The sequence below is a fragment of the Geotrypetes seraphini genome, chromosome 7 (genome assembly GCF_902459505.1).
Source record: "Geotrypetes seraphini chromosome 7, aGeoSer1.1, whole genome shotgun sequence".
Lineage (NCBI taxonomy): Eukaryota > Metazoa > Chordata > Amphibia > Gymnophiona > Dermophiidae > Geotrypetes > Geotrypetes seraphini.
In genome coordinates, this window is record NC_047090.1 from 11,804,599 (window position 1) to 11,818,652 (window position 14,054).

Genomic DNA, 14,054 nt, shown 5'->3' on the forward strand with positions numbered 1-14,054 from the left:
CCAGTTACAGCATGGGCGATTAGGGGGCATATTCACACAGGCAGTTTAAAATTAAATCCCTTTGAATATCAATCCCATCCTATATAATAAAACCCTACCTCGCGCATGCGCACTCCTATCTGCGTGCTTCTATGATCCGTAGGTCTGTGGCCGCAGGAGTGCGCATGCGCAAGTCCCCAGCCTTACTTCCAAGCACCTACCACTCGCCGGCAGGACTGGACGCCAGCGCTGGACTCCCTGCTCTCCGTGTCTGCTCCTCTCACCAGCCGCACCAGCGTCGAAGGCTTCCGACGCTGTCGGGATCGAGAGGAGCCGCAGCGACACCTCGCGGGGCGGGAAGGGAAGCCCAAAACTCTCCAGCCGCAAAGGGATGCCGCAGACCCGACTCCAAACCAGCTGATTCCAGTAGCTTGTGCAGCAGTCTACACACGCTGCTTCGGGGCCTTTTACTGCCCTGATTTGCTGTGCCGCGTCTCTGATGATGTCATCAGGGACGTGCCAGAGTAAATCAGGGCAGTAAAAGGCCCCGAAGCAGCGTGTGTAGAGTGCTGCACACGCTGCTGGAATCGGCAGGTTTGTCGGATCGCGGGAAGGGGAGGGTGGGGGCGGCAAGGGACTAAGGGAGCAGACAAGTCCGAGGGAAGGGAAAGGGGGGGAGGTAAGGGAAACGCTGCTGCTGCACAGGGAAGTGGTGTGGGGTGGGAGGGAATGCTGCTGCTGTGGCTGCTGCACAGGGAAGGGGGGGATCTAAATGCTGCTGTACAGGGAAGTAGTGGAGGGGGAGGGAATGCTGCTGTGGCTGCTGAACAGGGAAGTGGGGAGGGGAGAGAGACAGATAGATAGAAAGAAAGCCAGACAGCGAGAGGAAGAGAGACAGAAAGAAAAAAAGAAAGGCACAGGGGCAGAGAGAGACACAGAAAAACAGACAGACAAAGGGGGCCAGGGAGAGAGACAGACAGAAAGAAAGACAGCGGGAGGGAGAGAGGCACAGAAAGACAGACAGACATATATTCTAGCACCCGTTAATGTAACGGGCTAAAATACTAGTATCAGTATAAAATAATATCATCCACAATAGTAATACAATGGACATGCTCTCCAGCTCTAAACAGCCCGAAAACGATCCTACTCCCATTTCCTACCAAACCTATGGAAGAACCTACCACCAGACATCAGATCCCTAGAGGGTCTTCTAAATTTCAGGAAAGCCATAAAAACCCATATCTTTGCCTAACCTCTCCACTTGACCTCAAGCCTAGGAAATATTTGATCATCTGCTAGACTCAGGAATCTCCGACAGAACTTATGCTGTGACTGTAATTTTGTATAGTTATATCACCATGTAAGATAATAATCGTATACAGTCATACCACCATGTATGATAAGATGTGTCAACATGTATTGATCTAAGACTATTCAGACATCTCACTTGCCTCTTTTTTGTGTGTATAGGTGCAGTATAGGCAGAATGGTAGAGAGCGTCAAGGGCTTAAAACAAGAGGTACCCAGTAAAATAACCTTCCCTCTATAACATGCATTAACAGCCAAATCCAGTCACACTGCTCACTGTCAAAGTACAAATGCCATATAGAAAATATGATTTCTTTCCATAGAAAACACAGTCTAGAACAGTGTATCGCAAACTGTGTGCCATGGGATGTTGGCAAGGAGGAGAGGCAGCGGCTGACTGCTTACAGGACGAGCCTCTCGTGGTGAGAGACACGTCCTATAGGTTGCCAGCCAGTGCTGACAACTCTCCTCCTCTCTCCCACCAACAAAGAGACACGTTCAGGGTCCAGCTGGAGGACCTCCGCGCATGCACGGTCTAGACACTGGTCTAGAGAGTAGAATCTCCTGGTAATATAGGGAGCTTCCTGCATTCACTGTCTGGATAGAGAACTTACTTTCAGTGTGACATAAGGGCAACTTGCCAGGGCTTAGAATAAAGGCTCGTGGCCCTGGCACCGGGATCTCTTTCTTCTGCTTCTCCAAAATGTTTGAGTTCTTCATTTGATCCAAATGTTCTGCAGTTTAAATCACAGTGTGAAAAAGCTATCATTAGGAAAAGTAAGACACGTAATTTTAATCAACACAGCTGGACACTGCTGGATTAGACTGGGATCTTCATGAAAAAGCAACCAGTCAATCCAAATGCTTTAGTACTGCTGTCTGGATAAAGCACCCACAGAGATTTGCAGCTGTTGGCCTGGCAAGCAACAAATCTGAGCTCTTACCTTGCAGAAGTGTAACAATCTGCAGCGATTTCTGAGACGGATGCTCCATAAGAACATCCAGAACCGTTCTTCCATGGCTATCCTTAATGGAGACATCAATACCTAGAGAGCAGTAAAGAGAATTAGTATTTAAGAACATAAGAATTGCCATACTGGGACAGAACAAAGGTCCATTAAGCCCAGGATCCTGTTTCTAACGGTGGCCAACCCAGGTCCCAAGTACCTGGCAGAAACCCAAACAGTAGCAACATTTCAGAGCTGAGATTGTGATGTCATAACGCCTCATTCCACCAATGCCTAAGAGCCAACCTCAGCAGTGATGTCACAATGGCTTCATTGTCTTATACTTGGCTCACATAAGAACATAAGACAGACCGAAGGTCCATCAAGTCCAGGATCCTGTTTCCAACAGTGGCCAACCCAGGTCCCAAGTACCTGGCAGAAACCCAAAGAGCAGCAACATTCCAGAGCTGAGATTGTGATGTCATAACACCTCATTCCACCAATGCCTAAGAGCCAACCTCAGCAGTGATGTCACAGTGGCTTGACTGTCCTACACTTGGCTCACATAAAAGCTGCCATTTTGGGACAGACCGAAAGTCCATCAAGCAGTGGATTTTTCCAAGCCAACTCAATAATGAACTTCTCTTTTAAGAAATTATCTAAACTAACCAAGCTAACTGATTTCATCACATCCTCTGAAAATGAATTCCAGAGTTTAATGACACTTTTGTTCAGAGTAGATTTTCATGTCTCTACCTCTTCTACCAAACACCACATTCTTTGCACCTTTGGAGAACTTTTCTTTGAGCATCCAGCACCACAATTTTAGGAGCTCAGCTTTTTTAAAATTTTGAGCTTATTGTCCCTGATTTTGAGACAACGAGAGGCAACCCAGCTACCTTCCTTAGTCCACAGTGATCCTGAATATTTAGTGTTGGGTTCGCATCCAGCCACCACCATTGAATATCCGAGTCAAAGTTTGCCACTCTTGACTTAGTCAACCAAGCTGATAGTCGGTGGCTGGCTGGCTAAGGCAAAGAGGCAAAAGATAGACTTGCTTTTTAGGTGGGTCTATCTAGCTGCTAACCTTAGACGGCCAGTGAGCAGCTATGTTGGGCAAGCTGGACATTTAGCAGGAGACAGACGGCTAAGCTGTACTTAGCCGGCTGGGAGCTGTTCCAGGTTGGCGAAATACTGCTGAATATCGAGGGGGTGCTGAACCAACCAGCCCAACCAAGCAACTTCCTAAATTCTGAGCGTCATTTTGCCTTCAGCTCAAAAGAGTGTTATCTTATTTCGTTAAGGTCCAATTTGCAGAAACAAAATTCTCTGCTTTGACATTGTTTCAGATCATTGATTGAACCATATCCACGTCATTCTCTTCTTGCTTGAGCTGAGAACTTTTAGAACTGAGACTGTGATGTCATAATGCCTCATTCCACCAATAACAGCCAACCTCATCAGTGATGTCACAAGGGCTTGATTGTCCTATACTTGGCTCACTTTTACTACATACGAAGGGGTGCTGAAGAGTTCTCAGCCCAACCAAGCAACTTCCTAAATTCTGAGTGTCATTTTGCCTTCAGCTCAAAAGAGTGTTATTTTATTTCGTTAAGGTCCAATTTGCAGAACAGGATTCTCTGTTTTGACATTGTTCTGGATCATTGATTGAACCATATCCAGTCATTCTCTTCTTGGTTGGGCTGAGAACCTTTCAGCAACTCCTGGTAGTATAAAGAGTTTCAGTTTCTGGTAACCAGAGCTGATACTTTGATGTCATATTGCCTCATTCCACCAATAAGAACCAACCTCATCAGTGATGTCACAAGGGCTTGATTGTCCTATACTTGGCTCACTTTTTCTACATATGAGGGGGTGCTGAAAAGTTCTCAGCCTAACCAAGCAACTTCCTAAATTCTGAGCGTCATTTTGCCTTCAGCTCAAAAGAGTGTTATCTTATTTTGTTAAGGTCCAATTTGCAGAAACAAAATTCTATGTTTTGACATTGTTTCAGATCATTGATTGAACCATATTCAGTCAGGCCCCACATAAATGGAGTCCACAAATCCAGAAGCTCGTTATTCTCCCCCCCTCACCCCCTTCCCATAACAATGCTGATTTCTCTTCCTGCTCCCCGCAACATCTCTGGCCCCTACCACTCTGGAGCACCTCATTTCTCTTCTTGGTTGGGCTGAGAACTTTTCAGCAACCTCTCATAAAATTTGCTAGATTGCTCTATTTAAAAGAAGGTCAAAATAGAACCAGGAAGATAAAGAACACGGAATATAAACTAGGACAGACCTAGACTGTTCATTCATAATCAATAAAGTATAGTAGCTACTGTTGTATAATCAATCAAATCATGTACTTTTTTGTCTTGTTAGTATCACACCAAGGGCTACCCGTAGATATTATTCTCAATTATATGGACCTTCAGATCGCCACCGGGCAAAATGCTCCCGGCTGCTGAATACTCTTCGTCGGTCCAGCCTTTATTAATTATTCATATAGGACTCATTTTGTATTTTTTCATATATTATTTTTTAAGGTTTTCTATATTTTAAAATTGAAGGAACATCACTTAACTTATAGTGAGCTCTTCCTCTATTCACCTCTCCCGACTGGACTTCAGTTTTGACTGTTTTGATTTTATTTTCACTTCCTTTTAGTTTATGATATATTTTTTAATCTCACTTATTGTTTTACCACTTATTTTGTTTTATTTTATCATTCAAATTTCATTTAAATTTCCCCAGAATTCTATTGCTTCAACGGTTCTCCCTCTGCATCTATTCTTATCTCCCCTTTTTAACCTTTCAAATTCCTTTAGATCATTGTAATCTTATTAGTATGTTTATTTTCTTATTTTTCTCCTCTATCTCTATTTTCTTTCTTTATTACTCTTCTAATTGTCATTTTTCCTGGTACTTTAGTTAGATTGTGAGCCTTCGGGACAGTAAGGGAATTTCTAAGTACCTATCTTACTTATAATTTTAATGCACCGATATATTCATTGTAACCCGATCTGGGCTCTTTTGGGAGGACGGGCTAAAAAAATCGAATAAATAAATAAATAAATGCATGTTTCATAGTGAAACTTTTCTTCAGGGTCGAGGGAAATGTTTGAGGGAGCTAAGAAACATGCATGCATGCATGATGTGATAGGCCAGAACTCTGTACAGGGGTTCAAGGAAGGTTTGGATAGGTTCCTGGAGGATAAGCGGATAGAGGGGTACAGATAGAACTTGAGGTAGGTTATAGAAGTGGTCAGAAACCACTTCACAGGTTGCGGACCTGATGGGCCACCGCGGGACGGACCGCTGGGCGAGATGGACCTCTGGTCTGACCCAGTGGAGGCAACTTCTTATGTTCTTATGTCGGGAGAGGTGAATAGAGGAAGAGCTCACTATCAGTTAAGTGATGTTCCTTCAATTTTAAAATATAGAAAACCTTAAAAAAATAATATATGAAAAAATACAAAATGAGTCCTATATGAATAATTAATAAAGGTTGGACCGACGAAGAGTATTCAGCAGCCGGGAGCATTTTGCCCGGTGGCGATCTGAAGGTCCATATAATTGAGAATAATATCTACGGGTAGCCCTTGGTGTGATACTAACAAGACAAAAAAGTACATTCATAACCAAGACACAGTGTGAAGAAGTCAGACAACAGCAAAGCACATATTCCAGATGCCACACAAACCTCCTTTGAAGCTAATCCATGACCCAACTCAAAGTAATAAGTTTTGAATTTAGATTTGAGACAGAGATTATCAAATCAGCAGTGGAAAAACATCTGCTGGTGAACTTCTGAGCAATCTTCCTGTATGCCAGAAAAAGATGCCCAAATAAAGAAGGCTGTTATAGGGGAAAACACCCTCCTGGGGTTCAAGACAAAGTTAGACAAGTTCCTGCTGAACCGGAACGTACGCAGGTAGGGCTGGTCTCAGTTAGGGCACTGGTCATTGACCTAGGGGCCGCCGAGGGAGCGGACTGCTGGGCACGATGGACCACTGGGTCTGACCCAGCAGCGGCAATTCTTATGTTCTTGCGTTTTTATACAATGAGCAGAGACAGACGCTGGCTGTTATAGGCTGCTCCAGAGCATTTAACAAAAAGACTTCACAATCCAGTATCGATCAGCTTAAATGATTTTCCTATTTCTACATAAGAATGTTTAATAAATAATTAACATTTTCCTGCCAAGATTCTGTTAGCAGAAAGTAGTGTCATAACAAGCTTTTCCCTCCTTAGATGGGTTCGTTTAATATTTTTTTTATTAATTCAATTTTCTATACCATTCTCCCAGGGGAGCTCAGAGTGGTTTACGTGAAATTATTCAGGTACTCCAGCATTTTTTCCTCACAATCTATCTAATGGACCTGGGCCAATGGGGGGATTAAGTGACTTGCCAGTGGTCAGAAGGAGCAGCGTGGGTTTGAACCCACAACCTCAGGGTGCTGAGGCTGTAGCATTAACCACTGCACCCCACATTCTGTCCTACAGGGCTAAAGGGACACTTTTCAGCCTAAAAGCATACGTTCTTCACATTTACTACAGCACTGAAAACATTAGACATTTCAAAAAATGTTTACCATTCTGTATCAAAATGTGGACAACGTCCACTTTGCCGAATAAGGCAGCCTCGTGCAGCGCGGTCCCCTTCTCTGTCTGTAAAGCGAAGAACATTTCATTAAAGTATTTATTTACAGCTTATTCTATGTTTTAAAAAAATCCTGCTAGATACGAGATGAATGTGGTCTGCTTTCCTGTCTGAATTACAAGTTCCTTTTCTTCTATTCGGTTTGTATAGAACAGACACGGTCTAAATACGCACTGTCAAATATAATCATGGATGCGGAGGGGCCTTTTGATAGGACGTCTAAATCCGAGTTTAGATGTTTTGCAGAAAGCGTCCAAAAATCTAGTAGCGAACATGACCATTTTCAAAACAGGAAAACGTCTCTCTTTTTGTTTTGAAAATGGTCATTTCCTAGGGCATAGAGAAAGTGAATAAGAACAGATTCTTCAAACTGTGGGGACCCACAAGCACTAGGGGTCACTCGGAGAAATTGAAAGGGGACAGGTTTAGAACAAATGCTAGGAAGTTCTTTTTTACCCAGAGGGTGGTGGACACATGGAACAAGCTTCCGGAGGAGGTGATAAGCCAGAACTCTGTACAGGGGTTCAAGGAAGGTTTGGATAGGTTCCTGGAGGACAAAGGGATAGAGGGGTACAGATAAATCTGGAGGTAGGTTATAGAAGTGGTCAGTAACCACTTCACAGGTCGCGGACCTGATGGGCCGCCGCGGGAGCGGACCGCTGGGCAGGATGGACCTCTGGTCTGACCAGTGGAGGCAACTTCTTATGTTCTTATGTTTTTGTCCTCAGTGTGTCTAACTTTTTGAACAAAAGTCTAAATGAAAAACGCACAAATACCAGTCACTGGGACATAGGAGTGCAGACTGGCCATACAGACATCTCAGCAGAGCAGTGGGTCACTCCGGGGGGGTCCCAGGTACGAATCGCACTACTAAGCAACTTCATTGCGTATCTCCTAGACTTTGTACTTTTTGATTCACGTTTGCCCCTTCTATACCACTCAGGATTTTGTAGATCTCTATCATATCTCTCCCCCCCCCCTCATCTCTTCTCCTAACCTCTTTCACTTTTCCTCTCGAGTCATTCTATTCCCTTGCTCGTTTTAGTCACCCTTATATGAACTTCTACTAATTCCGCCTCATTTTTTGGGGCGTTGCGCTAATCAGAATTGTACAAGACTCAAGGTGAGTCACACTAGGGAGCAAGACGGAGGTATTATTCTCTACTAGTCTTTAAGCCCGTTACATTAACGGGTGCTAGAATATATGTATGTCTGTCTTTCTTTCTGTCTCTCTCCCTGGCCTTGTGTCTTTCTTCTTTTCTTTCTGTCTCCCTCCCTCCTACTATTTGTCTTTCTTTCTATCTGTCTTTCTTCCTGCCCCCTAAGCAGCATTTATCTCCCCCTCTCCACTTTCCTGTACAGTAGCCATATCAGAATTCCCTCCCCCTCCATTTCCCTGTGCAACAGCATTTCCCCCTCCCCACTTCCTTGTGCAGCATTTTCCTCCCCCCCACTTCCCTGTGCATCATTCCTTCCCCTGTCCATTTTCCTGTGCAGCAGTTTGTATTTAGACTTAGCTTAAATTAAGAGGGACCTGCTTAAAGGCTAACGGCTCCCTTAGTTATTTTTAGAATATTTTTTTTTTAGTTCAAACCCTTCGTCGCGGCTCGTGCCTCCATGTATGAACAGCGCTTTATTTGGCAGCGGGAGTAGCTGAGAGGGAGCATTAGAGGTGGATCGCCAATTGCCAGCGCTCAGCCGCACCGTGGGAGAGGCAGGAATGGAAGGCCGCCGCAGCCTTGCGCCTCCCCCCAGGCAGTCCCGGTTGTTTCCTTGGGTTCAATGTCAGCATTAGGGTTTCTCCGGCCGCCGGCGCTCAGCCGCACCATGAGAGCCGGGTGAGGAAGGCCGCCGCAGCATCGCAGCTTCCCCCCAGCTGTGTAGCTAAGTGTTCCCAATCCCCTTCTAACAACTTCATTTTTTAGTTCAAAGCTGCCGCAGCGCCTCTCTCAATCCCCGCCTGTTGCGGTTCGAGAGAGGAGCCGTGGCGGTGGCTTGAGCATAAGCCCAATACGCGAAGAACCCTGGTGTGTTCCCTAACCGGCATAGGCGTTTGAGGGGGGAAGGTTGTGGTCAGATCTGCTAGGCTACAGTGGATGGGTAGTATGATGGGACGAGCGCCTTCCTTCCCCCCCCCAAACAACCAACTTCCACTGTGCTGAGCCCTTTTCGGCGTCTGCCCTCTGCCGAATCCCAGGCCTGCTCTCCTTCCCATAAGTGTCGGTCCCTCACTCCACGCCATCTAGCGCATGCGCACTCGCCACAGCGCGACAGATCAGGGAACACGCGGCGCAAGTGCGCATGCACGCTTAGCGTTTTATTATTGATGATTCCTTTCCTTATACTACTGCACACTGAACACTGTCCACAATGATTCCTAATGTGGAATGTAGTAGCATCATGTGGCTATAATTTGGGTTTCTCTTCCATGTACATCTCCTTGCATTTGTTTACATTAAATTTCATCTGCCATTTGGAGTCTTCCAGTCTCATAAGGTCCTACTGCAATTTCACAATTTGGAATAGCTTTGTGTCATCTGAAAATCTGACCATCTCATTCATCATTCCTATTTCCGGATCATTTATAAATGTTAAACAGCACTGGTACCTGTACAGATTCCTGGGGTTCTCCACTATTCATCTTCCTACTTTGAAAGAAATGGCCATTTAACCCTGCTCTCTGTTTTCTATCTTTTAACTAGTTCCCTGCTTCCTATCACATGGCTTTTTCATTTTCTCAGGAGTCTCTCATAAGAAACTTTGTGAAAAGCTTTCTGAAAATCTCACCTTTATCCACATGTTTATTCACTCCTTCACAAAAATGTAGCAAATTTATCTTTCCTGATGTCTCAAGAGCCACGCAGTTTAGGAGAAAATAATTTTTGAAATTGAGAACTAGAGTTTTGGCACTTGAGGCATCCTTTTACTTAAAATTTCCTTGTAAATGTTTGGTTAAGTTACAGAATACTGAATTTGTTTTTTGGGACCCCATTCAATTGCAACAATTTTTATCAGCTCGTGAACAGAAGTGAGATCTTTTCTTTCCTTTTATTTTTTACCTTATTCTCTTTCATTATTTGATGAGAAATTTAGGTTGGAAGTCAGAGTCCTAATTTGGTAGGGAATGATTTGGGTTCATTAGAATTCAACCCATTTCTTTGTTTTCCTTTAAAATTAAGTATTATAAATAGGCAAATATGTTTCCCCATGTAGAGGGCTTGTAAAAGATTGTTTTTATTACTTGGTATGTTGGAAATTTTGTATTGAAAATTCCTTTTTTTCTTTGATATCTTTTGATATTGTAAATGTATTAAATTTCATTAAAAAAAAAAAAATGTAGCAAATTTGTGAAGCAAAACTTCCCTAGGCTTAGATAAATATAGTATAATGTGACAATATCAGGGAACACAAGTCCCTGAAAGAAGACCAGAGGTCGGAGTCCAGTTCAAAAGCAGTGCTATGATGAATCCTGGCATGAGATGGGGAGAGTGCGTCTCACCTGGCAATTCACATCGGCTCCTGAATGCAGCAGGAGCTGAACAACCGCTCGGTGTCCGTTGCAAGCAGCCAGGTGTAAGGGAGAATGCATCCTTGTGCTGCACTTCAGCAGGTTTGGATATGCGTCGATCAGCAGCTTTACCACCCGTAGACGTCCGTAATGCGCAGCAAGATCCAAAGGAGTTTCTAACTTGTTGTTCCTTAATGTGGGATCTGAGTGTTCCTCCAGGAGAAGCGCTGCCACCTCCGAATGGCCGTACTGTGCTGCGCAGTGCAGCGCAGTCTCATTTTCATAATTCTGTGTATAAAAAAATGAATTTGTTTATATACTAGAGTCCATGCGCTTTGCAAATACAAGCGTGCATTGGTTCATAGACAACCCCGTGAAAGACAAAGGCGCGCGCCGACAACTGAGCGCAAGACGGAGGCGCGTGCTGAAGAAAATTACAGTTTTTAGGGGCTCCGACAGGGGTTTTTGTTGGGGAGCCCCCCAGTTTACTTAATAGAGATTGCACCAGCATTGTGGGGGGTTTGGGGGGTTGTAACCCTCCACATTTTACTGTAAACTTAACTTTTTCCCTAAAAACAGGGAAAAAGTGAAGTTTTCAGTAAAATGTGGGGGGTTACAACCCCCCAAACCCCCCACAATGCCCCCACAACGCAGCGCGATCTCTATTAAGTAAAGTGGGGGGGTTCCCCCCATGCCCCCCCTGTCGTAGCCCTAAAAACAGCAATTTTCTGCGGCGCGCACCTTTGTCCCGGCGCGCTTTTGACCTGACACCGCGTGCATTTGCTATTTTGAAATCCTGCATATTTGTAAAATTGCATTTTTGATTATTTTTGGAGAGCGTGGTATGCAAAAGGAAAAACATATCCATCTTTATCTTATACAAAATCTCACTCCTCCACTTAAACAGTGCAAATGAAAAGAAACATCCAAACCTGAAAGATTATCTATTAGCAAGTCTCTGGAATCCAAAGATAACAACATCCCATAATGTCCACCTTGTAAGCCGTTCTGAGCTAGTTGGGGAGGACGAGATAGAAAACCAACCAGATCAATCAACCTATGAGTGTGGATTAATCTGCAGCCGGGAGGGCAGCTCTGGACCTCAACTAGTCAACAATTCTCAGTCTGAAGCTCTTCTCGACTGACAGTTTGTCTGGTTAACTGCAAAGGTGGACTGGTCAGACCTGGATGCTTATGTCTGCCACACGGACACTGGTGACAAAGTCCCAAACCCTCCCCCACCCTGGAAGGCTCCAAATTGCTGTACCGACCTGCTCGTTAACTCTGGAATGTGACGGTCCCTGACAGATGAGAATCTTCACAATATCGGCATCTCCTCTCCAAGCAGCCAGATGAATCGGGAAACAGCCCTTGTGGTCAGCCACATTTGCAGATGCTTCGAACTGCAGCAGCTTCAAAACTACGTTCCTGAGGGTGATAAAAAGAGGACCCATGATTTGCACTGTTGGATCACATTAGATAATTACTATGACCTCCCTGTTCTAAGAAAAATACACAGCCCCAATGCATCTTATTCTTAGAAAGGCAAATTTGGATCCCTTGAAAGTAGAGAATTACATTTTGTGAGAAGTTATTGAGAACGCTATACTTTCACCCCTGTTGTTTGAGATCTTTCTGCACCCGTAGGTCACATCATTCATTCATTGAACCGTCTCTAGTTCACGTACACCAATGAGGTATAGCTGTCGATCTCTTTAGATGTGGTCCTGTGTATGCCTGGTTGTCATTAACTGGATCAGTGATAATCTACTTGCGCTTAACGTGGCTGAAGGACATTTCATAGTGAGTAAAAAGGAGCTGAAGGCTTTGGAACACGTTGATACAATAGAAAGTCCTATTCAGACATAAATTTATACCAGGGATTATCCTGGATAAGCAACTGCCCATGCTACTCTGTTGTGGCTCTTCAGGCAGAGCTAAGACGGACCATGCACTGAAGTACTGCAACGCAGCCAAAGAATCCCTTCCATAATATATCAAGGACTCCGAACTCAGACACTCAGGACTAAAAGGGAAGATAGCTCCGCCCCCATCTCTTAAATCTATGCATTAGAGCTTCTGATTGTGGCTCATGTAGAATTTACATTTTTTGTTTGGATCTCGGGAGGAAGAACCAAGTTTCATTTAAAATTTGATATACCGCTTCAAATAATTGTCTCTAGGTGGTTAATATAAAATTTCTAAAATCTTGGGGGAAATGTAGTTCAAAGACTGTGTTTCTCTGAGATGGCTTTCTTCGTACTTGCTCTGGTTGCAAATACGGCTTAAGATCCTTCTTTTTTCCAGACTGTGTTTGATCGTTTGTCCTCACTGTAGTTTTGATATTTGATGGGCTGCTTCACAGTTTTTATGTTTGTTTCTATATCATTATTTACAATTTAGCTTGATGTTTTTCCTGTACCTTGCTCTCCTTACACTGAGGTTGAATAAGCTGTACATTTTTAAAAATAAAATAAATAAAAACATGAAAATAATTAAAGGGAAGACTTAAGCAACCCCAGGTCAGTTCTCTAACGCTGTTAGCAAGATTAAAGAAGTGGGCTTAGAACCATTGAAATCAGAGTTCAAAGCCCGCTCCAGACTGTCAATGCACATTATTTGGTTCCACGGCATAAAATGGGACCATGTTACATGTATGTGAACATGCATGTAACATGGTACAGCATATTAGTAACTCAGCTGCTAGTTGGGAAACCCTCTTAGAGCAGAGAAATACCTTTCACTGAACCTAACTGTAATTTGCCTTGCACTCAGATTTGAAAAGGTACTTAATAAAATCCAAATCTAACTCGTGAGAATAGCCCAAGCAGTGCCTGGTGAAATGGCAGATAAGGAGCAGAAGGCCCATCCCATGCTTTGCTAGCGCCAGCCGCTGACTTCCATCATATTTTCACCAGCAGGGATCTCTGGACTTATCCTTGAGGTCACAGTCTCAAAAGAAAGCAAACACCCAGCCTAAAGGTTTATAGTGTAAGCAGAGGCAGGGAAAAGCCTCAAACTTACAGCAGAAATATTAGCCTTATTGCAAAAGAGGCAGAGAGACGCTGTACAAGCACTTAGCCATCTGCTAATTTGTCATTTTAGGTAAGTATCAGCCTCATGACAAATCTAAAAAAAAATTATTCTTGTTCCATCATGGACTCTGAAACAAACAAAACTAAGTCTGAACTTCTTTTCACTTCCCACCCCTCAAAACGTTGCTCTGGTTTGAGAGAGGTCTGTGTCAAATAAATAAAACTTCTTCAAAACTTCATGTGAGCGACTTTAGATGTTGACGTGCTAGTCCACTTGCATTGCAGAAACATGCTGGGCAATTTCAGTAGCCAGGATAAGCTCCGGTCCACTTAAATCGCTCTAAGCTGCCTAACCGATGATATTCAGAGACAGGCACTGCCAGTGATTATCATCCCCGAGTGCTCGTGTCAAAAGTTGGCAGATCAAAGATGGGGGCAACACTGGTGAGAATTCAATGCCAGGACCTGTACAGTCAGGTTATTCAAATTAGGACTTCTCAAAAGCTATCCTAACTTTGACTCGCACCGAGTATCCACCAGAACATACAAAAAAAATTTTTTTCCCTCCCCACCCCCCTTCTTTCCCCTCTCCTAACCCTCAGACTCACA

At 43.9% G+C, this 14,054-nt stretch overlaps 1 protein-coding gene across 1 annotated transcript in view; it reads right to left on the reverse strand.

Annotated features, from left to right (window-relative positions):
- ANKS1B (ankyrin repeat and sterile alpha motif domain containing 1B) overlaps positions 1–14,054 on the reverse strand; it is a 178,056-nt gene that overhangs the window by 143,063 nt on the left and 20,939 nt on the right. Inside the window, exons 3-7 of the mRNA XM_033951762.1 lie at positions 11,682–11,838; positions 10,402–10,698; positions 6,835–6,910; positions 2,235–2,336; positions 1,905–2,024 (exon numbers count right to left, since the gene is read on the reverse strand). Coding sequence (XP_033807653.1) covers positions 1,905–2,024; positions 2,235–2,336; positions 6,835–6,910; positions 10,402–10,698; positions 11,682–11,838 — 752 coding nt within the window. The remainder of the gene's footprint in view (positions 1–1,904; positions 2,025–2,234; positions 2,337–6,834; positions 6,911–10,401; positions 10,699–11,681; positions 11,839–14,054) is intronic.